The sequence below is a fragment of the Mustela nivalis genome (assembly GCF_964662115.1).
Source record: "Mustela nivalis genome assembly, chromosome: 16".
In the NCBI taxonomy this organism is placed as follows: domain Eukaryota; kingdom Metazoa; phylum Chordata; class Mammalia; order Carnivora; family Mustelidae; genus Mustela; species Mustela nivalis.
In genome coordinates, this window is record NC_139035.1 from 5677137 (window position 1) to 5700526 (window position 23390).

A 23390-nucleotide genomic window follows, 5' to 3' on the forward strand; every position below is an offset into this window, starting at 1 on the left:
ACAAGTAGGCAGAGAGGCAGGCAGAGAGGGTGGGGGGGAAGCAGGCTCCTTGCCGAGCAGAGAGCAGGGCTCGATCCCAGGACCCTGAGGCCATGACCTGAGCTGAAGGCAGAGGCTTAACTCACTGAGCCACCCAGGCGCCCCTAGAGTTGTCTTTCAAGAGAAGGTCATTCACCTGCCAGAGAAAAGGGCGAGTTGGATATTAACATCCATTCTGACCGTTTTGTTGGAGATTCACAAACATTCCATTAAGATGAAGCTGAGAAAACTAAAGACACAGGCATCAAAACATTTCAGCATTAAGAGAAGCTGAATTGAGAGAATGATGGAGAAGGAGATGAGCTGAAAGAAGAGAAAAAGAAACCACATGTAACTCGGGTCGGAGTGAAGGGAGGGGGGCTGCTTATTCAGTTACTGTTTTAATTTAATTCCTTAAGTCAAAATTTAAGTATACTTGCTTTATTAGGTCGTCTATCCACATATCCATCTATTAAAGCAACTTAATTTTTTTTTTGAGCAAGTTGAGCAAGTTTTTGAGCAAGTTGCAGTTTTCCCCGGCTACATTCACACACGCATATGATGATTTGGAGTTCAACATTTGTTTCACATTTTCCAATCTGCTTCCCTTATTTTACAGTCCATATCCAATTGCCTTTGTTGGAAAATGGGTAGCAAATAATATACTTTTTTGGCGACCTGTTTGGGATGCCAATCCTAAAGACTTTTACCAACAGCTATTCTAGATTCGATTCTTGAATATAGAAGATCTTTCTTTTCTGTATCCTGGTACTTAGTGTTTGGCCAGGCACAAATATTATTTGTTAGTTGTTAAATGTGATTTTTTCAGGTAGAGATAGGATATCTTATCTTGATTAAACGGAGTTAAGTTTAGGCCCTGCCCCAGGCATCTTTGGGATTACTAAACACTGTTTGCCTTTGCAATGCCCTCACCAGTCTGTGAAGGAATAAACTATGTAGTGTGGTTTGTTATAAAGAATTGGAACCTAAATCTATAGGTTTAAGTATTGTCTTTGCTGCTTGGTGACCTTGGACAAATCTCTTAGCTTGAACTTATTCATTTATTAAATTGGATTGAGGGTGCCTACCTACATGCCTACACTTGTGAGTTTCCAACTAGCCTTTGCATGTAGCAGAACTTGGTCTCCTGTGACCGCTACACAGTTGTCATCTGCCATTCCTCGTTCAAAAGATGGGAGAGTTTCAGCAGGCTTCCCTCTCCTTTTCCTCTCTCCTGCCCTCCCTTCTTGCCGCCTTCTCTCCCTTTTTATCTCTGGAACTTCTATATATTTCCGAAGTAAATAGTAAACAAACAAAAAACAACACACCCCAAATAGTTCAGAGTCAAAGACGTCACGGAAAGAGCAAAAATAAAAATCCATAGTACCTCCAAGTTCAAACAGGCAGAAAATTCTACAGCCTTGGGCGAATTGTGCCCTCTGAGGAGCCTACATTCTAGAAGGGCGCTGCGAAAGAGGGAACAAAGGCTTTGCAAGTGCTCCAGAGCTGGTGAGAGACAGGGTTGTTACAGGCTGGAGTTATTAAAATTGATGTCTCCAAACCATTTACTCAGAAAGGCCACCTAAAATGCCTGGCTGCCTGGCTTTGTATTATCTATTTTTAAGAACATAATTTGAAAAATGCTCATAATTATTGCTACACAATAGTTTTAGGTAAAAGATTTATAGGACTGTTTTGTTCTTTTTTTTTTTGGTACAAATGGTTAAGGGGAGAGGTTTAGAATGTAGTTCACAATATTCAAAGGAACATTTGCTTGCTGCATTTAAATTTCATCATCTAATATGTAGTACTTTTTCCTCCTTCGGGCTTACTTTAAAATTCTAACATGTCGGATAGTTACTCCTTATTTTCAAAGTGGTTAACGAGGAACCTGTGACTCAATTACTGTAGCATTATTGATTAAAGCTGCTTTAATCTCTTGGTGCTTCTTTAGATACCCAGGATGTTTAAAAACGCCTTTTTAATATGGGTAACTAAATTTCCTAGGTAACAGTGACAAGATTTACAGTGAAGGAAATTTTTATATTAATATAGGAGCTTGAATGTTAAGAGACTGTTACAGCAAACTGTTATAAACTTTTATAAAAGAGGCAGGGACAAAGTTTGCCTTGAAGGCTTTGCTTGGGAAGCAGTGATTTATACCAGAACATCTGATTTCATGTGTTTGTGCCAAGCGTGTTTCCTTTTTGTCTTTTTCCTTTTTATATGCAACAACAATAGGAGCATGTTTAATATTGATGAGTTTGACCTTCTGGGAATTATAGTATCTGTACCCTTTCGGAATACAAATGCTATTTGATTTATATGGTAAGTACGTAGAATTTTGGAGATTAGCATTTTAATCAACTCTAATCTCCTAGGATTTTTTTTTTTTATTCCCTCACCTTACCATTTTGTCAAGAAAAGTTTGAAAAATGAATTTTTGAAATGGCAGCTAAGGTCCTCTCCCCTAGACAGATGCAAGGTCTGCATCAAACACCAGAGCCGCACTGGATGTGGGAACCTTCCCCAAACCGTACGCTCGAGCCCATTAACACTGTTCAAGACGATCAGGTGTTCAAGAATAATCCATGCATATAATCAGCAAGTATTTATCGAGGAGCCCTGCAGGCCCCCGGGGAGGGGCCTCCACACTCTGGCTCCCCCAGACTGGAACGTGGGTCCAGGTGTTCCCCATTTAAGATTTTTTTTTGTTGTTGAACTTTTCCCCTCGCAGGTCCCGCCTCCTTGAAGCTGGCGGTGCCCCCTCCGGCCCGCGAACTTGCCCCGCGGCGACCACGCGTCCGCTGCACGCGGCGGAGAGGAAAGCGCCCGAGACCCGGCAAGCGTCCTCCGCGCGCGGCTTCGGCGAGGGGCGCGGCGGGGGCGGCGGCGGCGGCGGCGGCCACCGGGGGGCCCGGCCCGGCCCGCGTCCCGCGCAGCCATTGGCCGGCTCCGAGCGCCGCACTGAGCATGTTCGCGCCCCGCTCGCGCCGCGCTGCAGCCGCCGCCACGGCCGCCGCGGGCGCGCATTGTGCGGAGAAGCGGCCGAGGCGAGCAGCGCCGGCCGCACGCGCGTCGGCCTCCTCGCGCAGAGGCTCGCCCGGCCGCCGGCCCGGCCCCCGCGCCTCCCCCTGTGCGGGCTGGGCGCCGAGGACGGCCGGCATGGCCTGAGTGTCGGCGGCGCCTCGGCCGAGCAGCGGGGTTGCGCCATGGGGAACCAGGACGGGAAGCTGAAGCGCAGCGCAGGTGAAGCCCTGCACGAAGGCGCAGGCGGCGCCGAGGATGCCGTTGGGCCCAGGGATGTGGAAGCCACAAAGAAGGGGAGCGGGGGCAAGAAGGCGCTGGGCAAGCACGGCAAGGGCGGAGGGGGCGGCGGCGGGGAGCCGGGCAAGAAGAAGAGCAAGTCGGAATCCAGAGCCTCCGTGTTCTCCAACCTGCGGATCAGGAAGAACCTGTCCAAGGGGAAGAGCAGCGGCGGCTCCCGCGAGGACGTGCTGGACGCCCAGGCCCTGCCGGCCGGGGAGCTGGACAGCGCGCACTCTCTGGTCACCAAGACGCCAGACCTCAGCCTCTCGGCCGACGAGACGGGCCTGTCGGACACCGAGGGTGCCGACCCCTTCGAGGTAACCCGCCCGAGGGACCATGGACCCGCCGAGGCTGGGGGTGGGGGCAGGGTGGTCTTGGAGGGGTTGGAGACCGCCGCGGGGACGCAGGACGGACAAAGGACCAGTTCGGGCTCGGACACGGACATCTACAGCTTTCACTCGGCCACGGAGCAGGAGGACCTGCTTTCAGACATTCAGCAGGCGATCCGCCAGCAACAGCAGCAGCAGCTGCTGCTGCTCCAGGGCCCCGAGGAGCCTGCGGCGCCCTCCACAGCCGCCTCCCCCCAGCCCGGGGCCTTCCTGGGCCTGGACCAGTACTTGCTGGGCTCCAGCAGCGCATCCGGGGGCGCCCCTCGCAGTCCGGACACGGAGCAGGCGCTGCCTGCGCGCTCGGAGCTGCCCGGCAGCCTGGTCCCCGCGCCCCGGGCGCCCGAGCAGCCCCCGCCCCCCGGCGGCCCCGGGGCCTCGGCGGAGCCCGGCCTGCCCGTGGACCAGCCCCCGGCCGCAGACTCGCCCTCCTCCACCGCCTTCGCGTTCCCCGAGTCCGCGCCGGGAGAGGGCTCGGCCGCGGCCGCCGGGCCAGGGGCTGGGGACACTGACGAGGAGGGCGAGGAGGACGCATTCGAGGATGCCCGCCGAGACTCTCCGGGGGAGGCGTGGGGCCTGGGGCTGGGAGAGGGGCCCCCGGCGCCGGGGGCAGAGCCCGAGGGGGAGCCCGGCAGGCCCAGCGCCCCGGCGGCGGCCTCCCTGCCCAGCAGCCCCGCGCCCAGCCCGCGCTGCTTCAAGCCCTACCCGCTCATCACCCCCTGCTACATCAAGACCACCACGCGGCAGCTCAGCTCGCCCAACCACTCTCCCTCCCAGTCCCCCAGCCAGAGCCCCAGGATCAAGAGGCGGCCGGAGCCCTCCCTGAGCCGGGGGCCCAGAGCCGCCCTGGTCTCGGCCGCCGCTCCGGCCAAGAAGCCCCGGGCTGACGGCGGCCTCGCCTGCGGCCTCAGCCGCTCCGCCGACTGGACCGAGGAGCTGGGCGGCCGCGCGCCCCCGGCCGGGGGCTCCGCGCACCTGCTGGAGCGCGCGGCGGCCTCGGAGGGGAGTGGGGGCGCGCCCGCCGCGCAGGCCGCCAAGGTGTCTGGGGCGCCGGCGGCCGCGGACGGTTTCCAGAACGTGTTCACAGGTGAGTGCGCTCGGCGGAGCGGCCGCCAATCAGGGCCCCCGCGGTCGCCTGCTCGGGCCGAGACGCCCAGACCCGCCTCGGGCAAGCCGTGCCTTAGGGGGACCCTTTCAGGTCCTGCACACCAGCTCAGTAAAGTCCCTGTTTTTCTTTTCTTTTCTCTCTTTTTTCCTTTCCTTCCCCTTTTCCGTTCCTTTCCTCTCTTTTCTTTTTTCGTCTTTTCTTTATTCTTTTCTTTCCAGGGAGGACAGCTTTGTTGCGTCTCCTAAGTTGTCTCAAAAAAAGGGCTCCGTCCATTTCTCCAAAACATGTGCTGGTCTCCATGCCCAGGGTCCCACCAGACAGATCAACTCCCCCCGACCCTTTTTTGGGGGGGGGCATAGTTAGCTGAGCCATCATTCTCTTTCTGTCCTGATCCCCACAGCATTAAAAAGAAAAAACTTGTTAATGATTCTTTGACAAGGGTCAAGAAACAAATAATTTATTTCAGTGCTCTCCAGAGTTGATCTCTGCCTGCTCTCACACGTGTGGGTATGTATGTGTGTATGTAATATGTAGTGCTAGCTCAGCCATCGGGGTACACTACTCACTGAACTTAAGGGGACACTCCTGATTGCTGATGCGACCAAATCTGACACATGGTATTAGAAAGTTAATAAATAATGAAATAGAATATTAGGAATCATTTTCATTGGGTTTTATGTGCAGTCAAAACAGGGCATAGCTTGGAGATAGTGAAGTTGAGAAAACCGAGGACATGTAACCCTGCTAGCACCTCTCCTCAGCCGTTGTTATGGATTCTGACGGGCACCGTGAAAGCCCAGCTAAGGGGTCCACTTACTGTGGTTAAAAAGCAAGTAGTTCAGTGAGTTTATCCTTTCTTATAGGCCCATAGGTCCCAAGGCCTTTTAAGTGCCTACTGGTAGAGCGAGAGTTTGTTTCTTGTTCTCTTCTACTCTTAGTTATTAAAGGAAATATTGACTAAAAATTTAAGGAGTAGAAAAGAATGAAAATTTATGCAATTGCTGGTAGGTTTGTGATAAATTTTTGATCAAAAATTTCAAATGTGGGGCGCCTGGGTGGCTCAGTGGGTTAAGCCGCTGCCTTTGGCTCAGGTCATGATCTCAGGGTCCTGGGATCGAGCCCCACATGGGGTTCTCCGCTCAGCAGGGAGCCTGCTTCCTCCTCACTCTCTCTCTGCCTGCCTCTCCATCTACTTGTGATCTCTCTGTCAAATAAATAAAATCTTTAAAAAAATTTTTCAAATGTAATTTAAAAAGCTTAACATCCTTTGTTTTTGATTATCCATTTGATAAATGGGTTAGTTATAAAATATTTCTTTTTTAAAAATATTATTCATTTGACAGTGAGATCGCAAGTAGGCAGGGAGGAGGGTGGAGGTAGGGGGGTGGAGCAGGCTCCCTGCTGGCTCGATCCCAGGACCCTGGGATTATGACCTGAGCTGAAGGCAGAGGTTTAACCCACTGAGCCACCCATGCACCCCCCTATAAAACATTTAAGTGACATTTCTCAGTGGGCATAGCTACTTTGGCTAACTGCCATTAATGTTGTAGTTACTTGTATTTACTACGTTTTTATTTTAATTTTTATTTAAAGGATCACCTTTTATTTTATATTTATAGATTCTTTTTTTTTTTTTAAATTTTATTTATTTGAGAGAGAGAGACAGTGAGAGCATGAGAGGGGAGGTCAGAAGGAGAAGCAGACTATCCGTGGAGCTGGGAGCCTGATGTGGGACTCGATCCCAGGACTCCGGGATCATGACCTGAGCCGAAGGCAGTCGCTTAACCAACTGAGCCACCCAGGCGCCCTATATTTATAGATTCTTAAGAGTAGCTTCTTTTTATTCACTTTGTCCATTTATTTACTGCTTGCTCCCTTTTCCTCTCTCACTCTTTCTAACTTCTCCTCCCTTTTATTGTGTAGGTTAAGTTAAAAGTAATGCTTATAGTCTAATACCCTGTAGATAAATTATAAAAAATATAAACAAAACAAATCCCCGAAAGACTATTTTGAAGGAAGAAGACAAGAAAGTTCTTGAGTCAATTTTGTGAATTTAATGTTGGTGAGAAAATCATATGTTTCCTCTCTAGGGAATCATTCATTTATAAATGTGTATGTATATGTATGTATTTTTTAAAAAGATTTATTTATTTAAAAAAGAGTGCATATGCAGGGGGAGAGGTAGGAGGAGAGAACCTCTGGCAGACTTCCCGCTGAGCACAGAGCCCAGACTTGGGGCTAGATCCCAGGACCCTGAGATTATGCCCTGAAGGAAACCAAGAGTCAGGTGCCCAACCCACTGCTTGGGTGTCCCTCTGAATATATATTTTTAAATGATAATGATTCACATTATCATTTATAAATATTAATGGTTGTTCTTTCTAATAGATTAGACTGAATATACATTTTTAAAAATTTTTATTTATTTTTTGAAGATTTTATTTATTTACTTGACAGAGACGCAGCGAGAGGGAACACAGCAGAGGGAGTGGGAGAGGGAGAAGCAGGCTTCCCATAGAGCAGGAAGCCAGATGTGGGACTCGATCCCAGGACTCTGGGATCATGACCTGAGCGAAAGGCTTAACGACTGAGCCACTCAGGCTCCCCATTTTTTTTTTTTTTTTTAAGATTCTATTTATTTATGGGACAGATCACAAGTAGGCAGAGAGGCAGGTGTGGGGGTGGAGGCAAAGCAGGCTCCCTGCTGAGCAGAGAGCCCAACGAGGGACCTGATCCTAGGACCCTGAGATCATGACCTCAGCTGAAGGCAGAGGCTTAACCCACTGAGCCACCCAGGTGCCCCTATATATTCATTTCTTAAAATTAACAAATGTATATATGTATATTCTGGACATCTACATTGTACCAGGCAATATGTTAGTGGCAGGACATACAAAGGTCATTAAGTCATGGTTCTGCCTCTCCAGGGCTCCCTGAGTACACAGGAACGGTGGGGAGGTGCAGTGCCATCCTGTGGGAGCATCAGGTAAAGGGGCTGATCTCCTTGGCAGGGTCAGGGAAGAGGACTTCACAGGAAGATTGATCAGAGTCCTGATGATTGTAGGCCCTAAACAGGCTGAAGATTTGTTTTCTCTAAGAGAAAAAAAAAGTTTGTTACTTGTGTTTTATTTTAATTTGCTAAGTATTTCCAAATTTGAAATTTCAGACTCTTAAAGGAGTCCTATTCAGTAAGCACCTGTATTCTGTTGGCTTCTCTAGGGAGTTGTTTTTGTTTTTTTTTTAACCATGCAGGGCAGAAGTGTAGCTTGAGTTGTTTTAATATGGACATCAGGGGCACCTGGGTGGCTCAGTGGGTTAAAGTCTCTTTGGTCATGGTCTCAGGGTCCTGGGATCGAGCCCCGCATCAGGCTCTGCTCAGCGGGGAGGCTGCTTCCTCCTCTCTCTCTCTCTGCTGGCCTCTCTGCCTACTTGTGATCTTTGTCTGTCAAATAAATAAATAAAATATTAAAATAAAATATGGACATCACTGACTTTGTCTTTGATGTTTGGATCTAGCTGGTCAGTGATCAGCAGATGTTTGTGTGGCCATTTCTACATATTTTTCTCACCCACTCATGTTCTCTAAAAGAAAGTGATAGGTTTAACCTAATCTTGTAACTGGTGGGGAAATGCAGGTAGGTAGAGAGAAGAAATGACTCAAGGTTACCCTGTGATTCATTCAGAGGCAGAGCCAGAAATAGAAGCTGAGTCCACTGATTCCAGCCTGAATGTCCTTGCTTCGTACTCCTTTTTAAACCTTTGGTACTGAAGGACAACATGGAGTCAAAACTACTTATAAAAAAATAATTTTAAGTCTTCACTTAGGAGATGTTTCAGTTCTGTTTTTAGTAAGACCGTCCGTCCCTTTCGATGTTGAAAGGGCCTGCCTTGGGCTGGAAGAAGAGGGGTTATGGGTCAGAGGAACCAGATTCCCTCGAGGCAGCTCTCAGGGAAACTGTTCTTGTAGTGGTTTGGTGAACCCAGAAGGACACACGTCCCTGTTTCTCGGTTGCGGTTTGTTTTCTTGTCATCTGGCTTCACATTTGGTTCTTTACCACCCTCTGCAGTTTTATGGGCCTCTTGGATATTACCAGATGCCTGAGGAACAGAGGCATTCTCCTTAGGGAAATTGGTTTTTTTGGCCTTCATTTTGCATTTCTTTGGCTTCATTAATCACCAGCTGCCTTTGAAGCAGGTGATCATTGTATCTATAAGCCTCCATAAACATCTTTTATTTTTAAACCAGAGTGAGGGTTGTCAGCTCTGGAGAAAAGAACAGATGTTGTTCGCTTTTTAGTGCCTCCCAAGTGTAGGGAGAAAATTCAAGTGGAAAGAGATCTTTGTGGCACATGTTTGTATTTGTTTGGTAGATAGAAAAACATTTAGTGAAGACGGAAACCAAAACTTTATTTTGTGTTGGCTGTTAAAAACTGATGATGTGGGGCAACCTGGGTGGCTCAGTCGGTTAGGTGTCTGCTTTCTGCTCAGGTCATGGTCCCAGGGTCCTGGGATCGAGCCCTGTGTTGGGCTCCCTGCTCGGCGGAGAGCCTGCTTCTCCCTCCGCCTCTCCCCCTCTCTCTCTGTCAAATAAAAAAAATAAAATCTTAAAAAAAAAAACAACTGATAATGTTTTAGGCCATCATACTGAAATCTTTCCACAGTTAATTTGTTGGACATGCATCTTTTTCCATGTTGGGTAGGAAAAAAATGGCTTCTGAAATTTGAGAGGTTCCTTTGTCCATCAAGTCTAGCAGAAGCTTGTTAATAGAGTTTTGTGGTTAGTTGGTTTGGACAAAATACTAAATTTGTGATGCTAAATCAAATACTAAATTTGTAATGCTAAATCACTTTTGATAAGAGTCTCTCCAAAATCAATTATGCCCTGATCTGTCCTTTTCTAAACACGTGGAATCAAAGTTTAATCTGTTTTCAACGGCTTAATGTCATCATCAGGCAGGTCATTGTTAGGTGCTGTGAAAATATTGGGGAAGCGTTCATGCTGCTGGTTCCTGTCTCCTGTTTCTGAGCGTTTGTGTCTTTGCTTTCTGACGTCTGCTAGTCCGTTCACGGGGCTGTCTTTTTTCTCTTTGCCACCCCTCATACTTCTGATTTGATTTTTCTGACCAGTTTGTTACCGGTTGGCAAATCCTATAATTATGATGTAAAGTTTTATTTATTCCACTTCTCCTGAGTGCCAGACACTGTGGTGCATTACATAATTTTCTGTAATCCTTAGAACAACCTCGAAATAAAGCTATTTATTTCTCTTTTCCCAGTGAGCTAAGCAAGATTCAGACAAGAGAAGTAACTTGCCTCAGGGCAGTAAGCTAGTCAAAGCTTCATCTAGGATGTGGACTTGGATAAGCAGATCTGTTGTAAACGTGTATAAAATGAAATGCAGTGTATCCGTGAGCTTTTAAATGACTAGCTAATTAGTAAATGGCTTGTGCTTTGGCTGTTGGATTGTAGGACTCTCATTTTGGCTTTTCTAAAGGTTATCTTGATTTTTATATCCGTAGAGATGCTCCAGTGTAGGAGTGCAGGTTTTCTTATATAGCTTGTTAAATGATTTAACTGTGAATTTGTTGAGGACAGTTGCTGTCTTATTTCTAGTGTTAGCATCTGACAGAGTCTGGTGGTTGTTCATGTCCAACACATGAAGGAAAGTCAGAAATCATCCCTCATGTGCGTATATAACGCATCTCACTGTAATGGGTAAAGGGCTTCGATGCATGCTCTGCTTTTTCCTGTATTTGGACATTTCTTAAAATTAACAAATTATTTTATCAGCATAGATATAAAATTAACAAATTATTATATCAGAATAGATTTTGGTAACAAAAGCTAGGGCTGGAAACACTGTTCTTAAATCTCTCTATTTTATTTTTTAAAGATTTCATTTTTATTTATTTGGCAGAGACAGACACAGCAAGAGAGGAAGCACAAGTAGGGAGAGTGGGAGAGGGAGAAGCAGGCTTCCCACCGAGCAGGGAGCCTAATGTAGGGCTCCATCCCAGGACTCTGGGATCATGACCTGAGCCGTACTTAACGCCTGAGTCATCTAGGCACCCCCTTAAGTCATTTTAGTCTGATCTGCAACATCCTTTCTCATGTTTTCTTTAAGACTGTTTTGATTGAAGTCAGGTACCCCAGTGATGGGTTTTAATGTCTGCTTTATGAGCTGCGGACTGGCCTACTTCTAAGTGCATTTAGGCTTAGGGTATAAGCAATGTGTATTTGAAATTGAACAGATGCTTTTTGAGCTGTGTTTCCTTCTGATTCTATTAAAAACTGCTGAACCTATTCAGTCAGATGATGGTGCAGCAGTTGTTCTGCTATCATTCTAGATGAATTTGTATCTTAGCTTTTTAAAGGGACTCTCGAGTAATTTTTTCTTACACATATGAAGCTAGAGGAGTCATTTCACATTAATAATGTGAAAATTAAATGAAATAGTTTATATGAAGCCACTACGGCTCTGTCTAGTAGAGGCACGTAATTGGTGCTGTGTGCTTTCCTCTCCTGGTTTATTGCCTTAATAAACTTCATTGCTCAAAGTGGACCAAAACCAAATTGGTTAAGACAAAACAAAACAACTCTGAAACTGTATGCAGAAGGTTGATTCATGTACCTCATCACTGTTTTATTCCCATTTATTCATCATTTTTTTCCTTCTATCATTTTCTGTGATTGTTGGTTTTCTTCAGAGTTTGGATAAGGAAAGCCTACGATGGAGATGTAGCTGTGTGATTGGAGCAGTTGCTCATTTTTAAAGGAGGGCTGGGGAAGAGGAGGCAGCAGGCAGACACCCTTCGGATTCTCGTCCTGCAGAGCATCTGGACGCAAGGCCTGACTTTGCACCCTTAACCTCCCGCCGTGTCCTTCCTAAGCTCTCAACTTGAGACAAGTTAATCCGTTTGCTGTTTTATGAATGTACATCTCATTTTCCTGATTTGTGCCCTTGCCTTGAAGTTTTTACCCTCTTGGACCACACTCTATTTGTCTCTTGATTTAGCATCTGAAAGGGCTGTTTAAATTCCCATTTTCATTTTTTGTGTCTTTACCAACTACTCTTAACTGGCATCATTTATTTCCGTATCTCTACACTTAACGTCTGCATCATATTATGAACGCTTTTGGGGTTTAGGGATTCTTTGGTCTTTTTTCTCACCTATTTCTGCTTTTCCTTCCACCTCGGATGCTCCTGATTCTGTCCATCATCTAATCTCTACCAACACATCTACCAATGTCTCTTCTGTGTCTGCTGTGTGCCAGGAATATGACAGACACTTAGCATTCTGGGGTTTTATGAATAATTGTTTGCCACTTTTAAAATTTTTACCTACTTTTTTTTTTTTTTTTTTGAAAGACTTGATTTATGTGTTTTAGAGAGAGAATGAGCATGAGTTGGGGGAGGAACAGTGGGAGGGGGGTAGTGTGAATCTTCAGTGGACTCCCCGCTGAGCACGGAGCCCAAGATGGGGCTCCATCTCATGACCCTGAGATCATGACCTGAGCTAAAACCAAGAGTCGGGGGGGGGGGGATGCCTGGGTGGCTCAGGGGGTTAAGCCTCTGCCTTCGGCTCAGGTTTTGATCCCAGGACCCTGAGCCGATCAAGACCTGAGCTGATCCAGGGTCCTGGGATCCTGATCCAGGGTCCTGGGATCAAGCCCTGTATCGGGCTCTCTGCTCAGTGGGGAGCCTGCTTCCCACCCCCCCACCGCCTGCTTCTCTGCCTACTTGTGATCTCTGTCTGTCAAATAAATAAACAAAATCTTAAAAAATAAAAAAGATAAAACCAAGAGTCAGACGCTCAGCCGACTAAGCCACCCAGGCACCCCCCACCATTTTTTTTTGGAAAAAGCAAGTTGGGTATCTAGGCTTCCTATTGAATTCAAACTGGAAAATTACTAACATTTTTGATCAGTCAAAATTAATAGTTTTTATTGAGGTATGATTGAATCTGAGGAAAGAATGATACTTTGATAGAACTTGTTTTGAAAGAACATCTTATATTTGGTTGATTTTAAAATAGCAATGATAATACAGTAATTGAGCTTCCAATTATAAATTTTATTGGCGATGAGAGAAGAAGTAAGGAAATAGAGAAAATTTTATTGCTCTGCTTATTCCTGCTTGTGTGTTGTAAGTAATAACCTGATGTTAATGAAATTTAGCATTAAGGGACCATTAGAAAGAAACAAATAACTGCTTGTGGCTTCATAGTTATTGGATGTAATTTTAGTGGCTGAAAACTTTCCCAGGCTTTTTTTTTTTAAATATTAAAAATATAAATATACGACACATACAACTTCTAGTCAATTTGAAACGCTATTTAGTAAAGCAAGGTATTACCGCATTGACATTACATGAACAGACAATGGCAGGTATTGGATGCTCTAAGAGGACTCTGACCATGCGGGCGAATTGTTACTCTCTGACATGGGCGCCTCTGTGGATGAGAGAAAGGGAAACATGCATGACCTCCACCTTTCCAAGCATGTCCCGGGAGGTGCTGACCGGATAGGAGGGCTTCCACTCTTCTGCGATCTGCGATCCAGTCAGTTTCCACATATCCTGAACCTACTCGAAGCTGTATTTTCTGTTCTACCAGAGCCACAATGGGCTGAAGATAGTCTATTTATTTTCAGGGGCAATGGGATGATTTCTTGAAAAAATTAAGCCTGGACGGTGTTTTAAATGATGCTCGTTTTCCTACTCAGTTGCCTCTTTTTATACTTCAAGCAGAAGCGTTCTTTGTTGTGCCCGGTAACGTAGTGGGCTCCTATGGAAATGAATTCTGTGTCATTTAAGCTGTGGCTTTGCACACACGGGAGGGGAAGGAGTGAGTTTAGCAGGAAGCTCCTAGCTCTGCTGCGACAGTAGCACAGGCGGAGACGTCTTTCAGTCTGTCTCCCTTTCTAGAGGATGCCACCGGTTTCCTGGAAGACCCGGGGCAGTCACTTCTTCCCTCTTTATGGTGCCCTGGTTTCCCCGGCCCAGGCAAGAAAGCCGCTTCGTCCAGGTCTCATCCGGCCTGGAGTTCTGTGGAAGGGACCGTCGTAGCACTTAACCTTTTCTGCTAATGGTGATGCTCTGCACGTTTCCTTTCTCTATTGTTAGAGCCGAAGACAGTCCCCCTGGGGGAGGGTGTGTTTGTGCGGTGGGGTCTAGACAGTACTGGCGGTCAGGGATGGCCAGAGCAGCAGCGTTTCGATTTCGCTACCTTCCACCGATGGTTGATGGACACTGCAGGGAGTGCGATCTGGACTGCTCGGACGGCCAGTATCTGACGGGAATCTAGGATCTTGTGTTTCTGAGCACGAAGGTAGTGAGTAGGTGAGGTGTATGGCTGACATGCTTTATGAGAAGGAAAGCTGTGTCATACCACGTATGAGGCAGAGGCTATGGAGAGCATGTCTGTGGAGTCTTCCTAATACGGACAGCAAACTGAGCAAGTTTTCTTGTTTTTTTGAAGATTTTGTTTATCTGACACAGAGACACACAGCGAGAGAGGGAACACAAGCAGGGGGAGCGAGAGAGGGAGAGGTAGGTCCCCCGCTGAGCAGGGAGCCTGACATAGGGCTCAATCCCAGGACCCCAGGATCATGACCTAAGCTGAAGGCAGATGCTTACCAACTGAGCCACCCAGGCACTCCAGAATCTTTAAAAATAAAGAAAGAAAGAAAGAAAGAAAGAAAGAAGTTAAAATACATTTATGGAACTGTATTGTCTTTATAACCAAAAAGTCCTCGTGTAAGTATACACCCATGCAGTTCAAACCATTATTATACTCAAGGTTCAACGATATTGATTTTTGTATGTTTTCAATTTTCCCAACTCTGCTTACTCAAAATTTTTATTAATCTATGGTATTCTGTTTTCATTGACTAAAAAACTTTCTTAGAGATGGAGGCTAAAAGGTTTTGGGAACTCCTAGGATTTTTACTTTTGTTTTATTGTCCATGAAGAAGTGCAGCTTGTTTAAACCCATTAAGAAGCAAATGCACAGAATAGAGCTATTTGAGGCTTACAAATGAATTAATTTGAATACTCTGTGGAAAGTTATGCAAACAATGAGTCTCTTCACTCTTAACATACAGGTCTTTTAAAAGTAATGTAAAAAAATGGGATAACAATAGAGATAATCTTTTGCAACTCAAATTTTTTAAAAGATTTTTATTTATTTATTTGACAGAAAGAGATGGAGAGAGGGAACACAAGCAGGGGGAGTAGGAGAGGGAGAAGCAGGCTCCCCACTGAGCAGGGAGCCTGACATGGGGCTTGATCCCAGAACCCCAGGATCTTGACCTGAGCCAAAGGCAGACGCTTAAGTACTGAGCCACCCAGGGGCCCCTCCAACTCATTTGTTAGCCCAGGTTCTTGTAGATCATTGGTCTCTTCTCTTCCACTCCACACCTTTTGGAATCTGTAGACGAATACTTCCCCTTGGAGACATAAGGTATGCAAATTCTTTATGGGAGGTGTTATATTTTGCAGCTACCTAAGATGTTCTGCAAGATGATTATATCTTAACAGAGCGCTATTTTGGTTAAATGGCTTTGAGGGTGTAAAATGTTTGGATAGTATCCTGGTAGTTTATTTCAGGATATAGGATTTGATCTGTGTCTTCCAATTTTAGAAAAATCCCAAAGTGTGTTGACTCTGTTGGATCTAGCATATTGTGGGTGGGCATATGAGGTTGACTAAGAACCGCAGTGATTTCTGCAGACAGACCGTTGTCTGAGCCAAACGTGCAGTATAAGTGAAAAAGTTATCCTAGAAGACTTCTGTCTCTGATTCAGATTATTTTGGTAAGGAGGCTTATTTGATTCTGAATTCACAGATCATTTTCTCCACCATCTGCCTTGGGATAGTAAAAGCTGGCATACAGATTTAGGTAGCTTTGGGCTAATCCCTAAGGTTGAGCCACCAATTTCCTTTTGGTTTTATTACCGATTAAAGTTACCGATCTCTAGCTTCTCTCTCTCCTGGGCATCGGACACATCCCACTTAGCTATCATGGCTCTGGCTCCTCTCTGAGAATCTCTACAAGACAAGAGAGTAAACTATTAACAATATAAAGATGGGCAGCCAGTGCAGTTTAGAAACATGTCAGTGATTCCTTACTGCCCTGAGGCTAAAGTTTAAAATCTCTACTATATATGTATTAATATTCTAACACTCCATGGTTTTATCCCCTCCTTGTTGCTCAGTCTGTCCCTTATCCTGAATGTTTCAGTTCTTCAGCCATCTCCTGTTTTCTCTAGTAGTTTTAGATATTATTGGCACTCTGTTCCTGATCTTCAGGGGGGAAACAAAGAGCATTTACTCATACCCCCGGTACATGACACATCCCATCATTCGTCCATGCAAAACTCTTCATTTTGTCCATATTTATTCCCTGTAGAGGTTTCCTTCCGTATCCAAAAATACAGTATCCTGTGCAAACTTTTGTAATCCGAAATGGTGCAAAGCAAAGAAACAATTACCATTAATTTACATGGGAAAATTTTTGAGGGTTCCCAGACTCAAAAAACAGCCTCTTTTAGGCTTTTTCTGATACTTTAAGATACATCTTGCTAATGGCTGCTCGAAAGAAATGAAGATGCAGTACAGATGCTCATAGGGTTCTCCTCTGGAGGCGTGGTGCTGACATGCTGCGTGTAGTTCCTCGGGGAGGCGCTGGGGGCGCCACTCCCCGCGCTTGGGGCACACGCAGCCTCTGTAAAGGCCCCGCTGGAAGAGAAAGGCTCGGTGCGGTTTCCGTTTTTTGCCTTTTTTCTAGAAACCGAAAAAGTCCTTTTTGGATTTCTTTCGGTGAGTGAAAATAAGTACTAATGCGGATCTTTTGCAAAAGCAGATGGGCATTATGTGACCTTTTGGAAGGAGGGAATAGCTGTGTGTGCATTTCGTTCTCTGCCCACCCCCCCAGACAGCGTAGGGAACAGTGTGATGTGTGTAGGGAATTGCCTTTGATGTTTGACATCCTTGAAATTGTATGTAGTTTTGCAAAGTACATAATCTTTCTGTATATATTTTAGTTTATACACACATTCTGAGTTGGAATTCTTTCTGCTGCTTTTTGTGTTTTAGTTTTAAAGATTTATTTGAGAGAAAGTGAGGAGGAGAGGAGGGAGAGAGTCTTAAGCTGACTTTTCATTGAGCTCAGAGCCCCGTGACCCCGAGAGCACACAACTAGGAGTCGGTTGTTTAACTGATTGGGCCAACTGGGTGCCCCTTTGTGTTGCTTAAAAAAAAAAAAAATAACAACATCCCCCAAATCAGCAGGGTTTGGAAAGAACTTTATAAATTTTTCTGGGTGAATATCTGTCAAGTTCATTGCTTCTTACAGCTCTATAATATTCCAGAAAGTGAGGGTTCTGCTGGGTTGTACACACCAGGGGGCACTGTTCACCTTTTTTTTTTTTTTAAGATTTTATTTTATTTATTTATTTAATGTATTTATTTGACAGAGATCACAAGTAGGCAGAGAGGCAGGCAGAGAGAGAGGAATCAGGCTCCCTGCTGAGCAGAGAGCTTGATGCGGGGGCTTGATCCCAGGACCCTGAGATCATGACCTGAGCCAAAGGCAGAGTCTTAACCCACGGAGCCCCCTAGGCGCCCCCACAGTTCAGTTCACCTTTTATTGTGTGTGACTCATGTACCTTGTGGTTGTGCAGTGCGGTTGCTCCGGACATTCCTCCTATTTTAAGTATTTGCACAGGGATGCACATCTGGTCTCACATTCTTCTCTACAACCACCGGCAACACTGCTGAACATTCCTGTGTGAGAACTTCTGTGGGATATTTATTCAGGAGTGAGGTTGCTGGGCCATAAAGTATTTACTTAATTTGTCTAGGTACTGTCAGATTATTTTCCGGAATGTTTCCCCAGTTTTTACTCTATTAATGCAGTGAATTGGCACTTACCTAATTTTTGGATTTTTTCCAAATCCAATGAGGGAAAGCAGTATCTTGTTTTACTCTTTATTTTGTATTCCTCTGATGGCTAAGGCCTTTGAGAAAACTTTTGTTTATTTTTAGCCATTTGGGTAATGCCCATCTGAATTGCCTGTTGATAGCCTCTTTTTCTGTAGGGTTTCCTGATTTTCCTTATTTATTCACAAGGGTTCTCTTTATCTTTGTAAATTCTTGATATTATTTTATTACCAGTGTTAAGGATATGAAGGATTGTTACTGAGCTCCTGGTGTTCTTTCCTTATATTAGAGGCTAACATAAAAGTGATGCTTCTCAGAGTCCCCGGTAGGTTTTGTTTCAAATGTGGCTTAGGTTTGATGAATTTCCACCTGATTTGGAAGACCCAAATGAAGCCTAGGACCAACTTTTTTTGTTTGCACTTACATGGACAGCTGTAGAACTGTAGATCCTTCTGGGGCCGTGTCAGCAGAGGTCTACTGTTCAGGTGTTCTTTTCTTGAGATGGTGGGGCATGGTGTGTCCCTGCTCCTAGTGTGGCTGGTGGCTGGGGGAGCACAGTTCTGGGGCTGACGGCAGAGGTAACATCCAGCCATGAGGCTTCCTAATTCTAGCAATGGGAGTGTGCTCTCGAAGCCCAGGACTTGAGATCAGAGAAGAGGCAACCACTTCCTTGGTGGCCTGGTTTTAATTTGGTTCTTGGTGGGTAGTTCTAAAAGGATGATACAGTCTTTTTCTTTAGCCCTTCCAAGAGTCTGTACAGCAAGAAATTCCCTGTAGTAACTCTCTCTTACTGTTGAAACTATTCGGAGTAGACTCAGTTGTATGTAATCACTGGACTCTTAACGTGTAGAATCAGTTTTAGACATTATATATATTTTCCTCTAATATTTCACACCTCCTTTACCTTTGTCGTGTCCCTGATTGAAAAGAAATGCTTAAATTTTGATGTGATCAATGCTATTTTTCACTTCTGTTTTGTGCTATTTTCTTATTTAAGGAATCCTGTCTTCTTGCTTGATAACATTCTCTTCTCCACAATCTTCTGTTAGCTTTATCATTTTACCTTGTATATTAAGCCTTTGAACTATCTAGCATCTTGCTTGCATGTATGATGTAATGTAAGGATTCAGTTCTATTCTTCTTAATATGGGAAGCCAGTTTTTCAACATCATCTCCTATATAGCTTTTACTCATTGATTTTTCATATACATTTATATGATTCCCATACATAGGTAAGATTGTTTCTGAGGGTCTCTTCTTTTATGTTTGATTTTCTGTCTTCAGTAACTACTATACAGTTTTTAAAAATGACTTTGCAATGTGTATAATTACCTGGACGTGTGCCGTTTTTTCAAAGTTGGTGAACCTGTTGCCTTTTATCTAAGTGTGGAGTTTCTTTAAAAAAGTCCTGATGGTATTTGATCTCTTATTAAATTTATAGATTAAATTAAGGATTATTGTCACTTCTGTGAATTCATTAATTTAGCTCACTTATGTTCTTTTACTAGCTTTCTGGACTTTTCTCCACGGAGGATTTCTGTTTTCTTTGCTGATGTTTCATATGTTTTATTGCTAAGGGTAGTGGTATCTTGCTTTTGTATTGTTTCTAGTTATTATTTGGATAAATCTTTTCAATGTCTTTCAGTTATGTGGCATGATTTCCTTTATAAATATTTTTTAAACCTCAAGGTTAGTTAGTAATATCTAAAGGGTATAGTTAAGATTCTGATCCAACTATATGGGTTTTGGGGGTTTGTGATCCAATGTGTGCCCCCCTGCTCCAGCACTAAGCAATTCCTTATGACATCAGCTAGGTGTTTTATAATTCAATTTAATATTGACATTATCTACCTGGAGATAACAGCAGATCCCACAGGTTAAGGTTTCAATCCTACCAGTCTGCCCCCTCTTCACATGGTAACCAAAAGTCTAGGTGGTAACCTGGACTTCTGACTGACCCGCCATGGGTTCCAACAGCCCTCTCCTTGGGGTCGATTAATTTGCTAGAGCAGCTTCCAGAGCTCAGAGAAATATTTTACTTACTAGATGACCGTGAAAGGGTACAACTTTATTATAAAAGTTTATTATAAAAGGGTATGACTTGGAACAGTCAGAGGAAAGCCGTGTGTAGGGAACGTGTGGGGAAGGTGTGGAAGGAGCTTTTACGTTCTCTCAGCACGCCGCCCTCCCCCGTGTGTTCACCAACCTGGAGGTGCCCTAACCCAGTCTTCCTGGTTTTTAAGGAGGCTTCATTATATTGGTTTGATAGATTCAATCATTGCCTTTGGTGATTGAACTCAATCGCCAGCTCCTCTCCCCTCCTGGAGGTCGAGAGTGAGACTAGAAGTTCCAGCCCTCTAATCACAAGGGTTTTTTTCCCCTGGCAACCTGCCCTCCTCCTCCGGTGCTTTGCAGAAGTCCTCTCATTAACATAAATTCAGCTGTGGTTGAAAGAGGTTTGTTGTGAATACCAAGATGCCTTTATTGCTCTTATCACTTAAGAAATTCCAGGGGTTTTAGGGGCTCTGTACCAGAACTGGATGAAAACCATATATATATGTATGCATTCTTACATATATATGTACATACATGTACACATGTACAATATGTACATATTCATACATATATATGTATTCTTAATAAATCCTAATCTCACCAGGTGCCTGGGTGGCTCAGTTGGTTAAGCATCTACCTTCGGCTCAGGTCATGAACCGAGCTGGGGTCCTGACTCTTGGTTTCGGCTCAGGTCATGATCTCATGGTCCTAAGATCAAGCCTCATGAGAGGCTCCACCCTGGGCCTGGAGCCTGTTTGGGATTCTCTCTTCCTCCTCCGCCACCTACCCCGCCCCTCAACTGGCACTAGCTCTCTCTCAAAAAACCAAAAAATCATAATATCACAATAGTCACATGGGCTTTTAAAGGCAGTAGTTTCTTTTTTCTTTTTCTTTTTCTTTTTTTTACAGCAAAATAATTGGAATATAACCTAGATCATGATGTGTATTGTGTAGATTCTTTTGAAATTATTGTGGTTGTTGTGGCTTTCTTTTTGTTATTGTGTGTGATTAGTCTTTGTGTATCTATGGCTCTCCTTGGGGAGTTACAATCCTAAAATCCAGAAACATTATTAACCTTTTAATTTAGTAAGTTGTTTTTTATACTCAACATTAATAAAAATCTCTAATATTTGAAGCACTTCAAAGGCATCATTTAAACAAGTATATATTTTATCCAGTCAGAAAAACACCCATCCTTTGGTTTCCATTACGTATTTCTCCTTGGTTTGCCCACTACATTTTAGGCTCACTTTTCATACCTTCACCTGGTTTTCCTCGTCCACCTTAACATCTGCCCTTCAGAACCTTTTCCATGCCTGTCTGGTTCAGTTCTTTCATGAATTCCATGTGCAGATTTCCTATTGCCTTAAAAATGTGTTTGCAGGAATATGGGAGTAGATCCAAACTCAACTTCTCTTTCCTCTAAACCCAAATTGCTCCCTTATTTATTGCCTGCCCTGGTGGGTGGTAATAGTTCTGCCATGGACTGTTACCTGTTTCTTAAGCCAAAATCTGGGGATTGTGCAAGTTAGCCAAGTTCCTCACACTTCCTCTTTATTAAATCCAATCAGACACTAAAACTGGTTAAAATACATTTCAGCATATTTCTGAAAATACTCATCCTGTTCTTTCTAGGGGAATGTTCAGTGCTCTTCTCACAATTATTCGGTGATTCTCCATTGACCTCAGAGACCAGCTTTAAACTTGGGGTATAGATCCAAGCAGAAAATTGAATGTGTTGAGCCTAGAGGAGCTAGATTTGCTAGGCGTTGTATGATTTAACTGAACACAAAGGAGGCTGTCCCTGATGGAATGTCCAGCCTTGGAGCCGATGATCTTGAAAGGAGCGATTTCACTGTTCACGGGAGGTGTTCACCCAGACTGGATGAAGAGCTACTGGTGTCCTCCTAACCCTGGGGAGGTGGAGCTTGGTAACCACTGACCTTCCTTACAACCAGACAAGACCATGATGTTTGACTTCTAAAGTAAGAGCACTGGCTGTGGTCTGCTTGTCTCATTCCTTTGATTTGAGACTGCTTTAAATATGCCCCAAACTCTTCAACCAGAGGTATTTTAGAAGCTGCCATTTATTAGATTCACTTTTCTGGATTTAACTTAATAAACTAAAATTAATTTTTTCTTTTAAAGTATTTCCCTCTGACATATCTCATGTTTGCCTTTAAACTTTGACTTGCTCCATGAGCTTAAAAAAAAAAAAATCCCTGAATAAATCCATATTCTAACATAGGTCCTAAAAAATGGCTGGTAGTCACTGTTATTTATGTTCTATGATATCATTTGGCCAATTTTATTAGATTTGTTAGATTACATTTCTTGATCTGTTTTTGCCAAGTTTCAGCTCTTGATTAATCAAGGTTGCATAGCTTTTTTTTTCCTTTCTCAGAGAAAACCTTGATGGAAGCCAAATATGAACTTCATACACATTTTCATAAGCTCTGTAGTGATGCTAGTCAGAGGTCTATATACCAAAATCACATTTTTTGTCTTATTTATTTATATATGTATGTATGACACAGTGTTACATTAGTTTCAGGTGTACAACTTCGTTTTTTGACAAGTTTATGTATATATATGTATAGTGTCATATTTACTGCAAGGGTAGCTAACTTCTGTCAATGCACAATGTTATTATAATATCATTGCTTGTATTTTATGCTGTGCCTTTTATTCCTGGGACTTATTCATTCCATAACCGGAAGCCAGTATCTCCCTTTCCTTTTACTCACCTTGCCCAACACCCACTGTTCCTCCCCTCTGGCAACCATCAGTTTATTCTCTGTATTTATAGGTCTGATTCTGCTTTTTGTTTCTTTATTCATTTTTTTTTTCTTTTTAGATTCCACTTGTGAGTAGAACCATGTGGTATTTTTCTTTCTCAGTCTGACTTACTTAGGTAATACCCTTTACGTCTGTCCGTGTTGTCACAAATGGCATGGTGACATCCTTTTTATGGCTGTATAATATTCCACTGTGCGTGTGCGTCTGTGTGTGTGTGTGTGTACCATAGTTTCTTATCAGTTCATTTATTAACGGACCCTTAGGTTGCTTCCATCTCTTAACTATTGTGAATGATGCTGCAGTAAACATAGAAGTGCATAGATCTCCTCACATTAGTGTTTTCATTTTCTTTGGAGTAAATACCTAATATGGAAATACTGGGTCATATGGTATTTCTATTTTTAATTTTTTGAGCAATCTCCATACTGTTTTGCACAGTGGCTGCAGCAGTTTACATTCCCACCGGCAGTGCCAGAGGATTCCTTTCTCTCCACGTCCTTGCCAACATTTGTTATTTATTGTCATGTTGATTTTAGCCATTCTGACTAGTGTGAGGTGACATCTCATTGTGGTTTTGATTTGCATCTCCCTGATGATGAATGATGTTGAGTGTCTTTCATGTGTCTATCGGCCATCTCTACATCTTCTTTAGAAAAGTATCTTTTCAGGTCCTCTTCTCATTTTTTAATCAGATTTTTTTGGTGTTAAATTGAATAAGTTCCATATATATATATATATATATATGTATATATATATATATTTGAATGATATT

At 43.9% G+C, this 23390-nt stretch overlaps 1 protein-coding gene across 2 annotated transcripts in view; it reads left to right on the plus strand.

Annotated features, from left to right (window-relative positions):
- Positions 1–3033: 3033 nt before the first annotated feature.
- FMN2 (formin 2) overlaps positions 3034–23390 on the plus strand; it is a 371232-nt gene continuing 350875 nt past the window's right edge. Inside the window, exon 1 of one of the 2 annotated variants that reach the window (XM_082702641.1) lies at positions 3034–4800. In XM_082702641.1, coding sequence (XP_082558767.1) covers positions 3231–4800 — 1570 coding nt within the window. In that variant the 5' untranslated portion in view covers positions 3034–3230. The remainder of the gene's footprint in view (positions 4801–23390) is intronic. The other variant, XM_082702642.1, reaches the window with a different exon arrangement.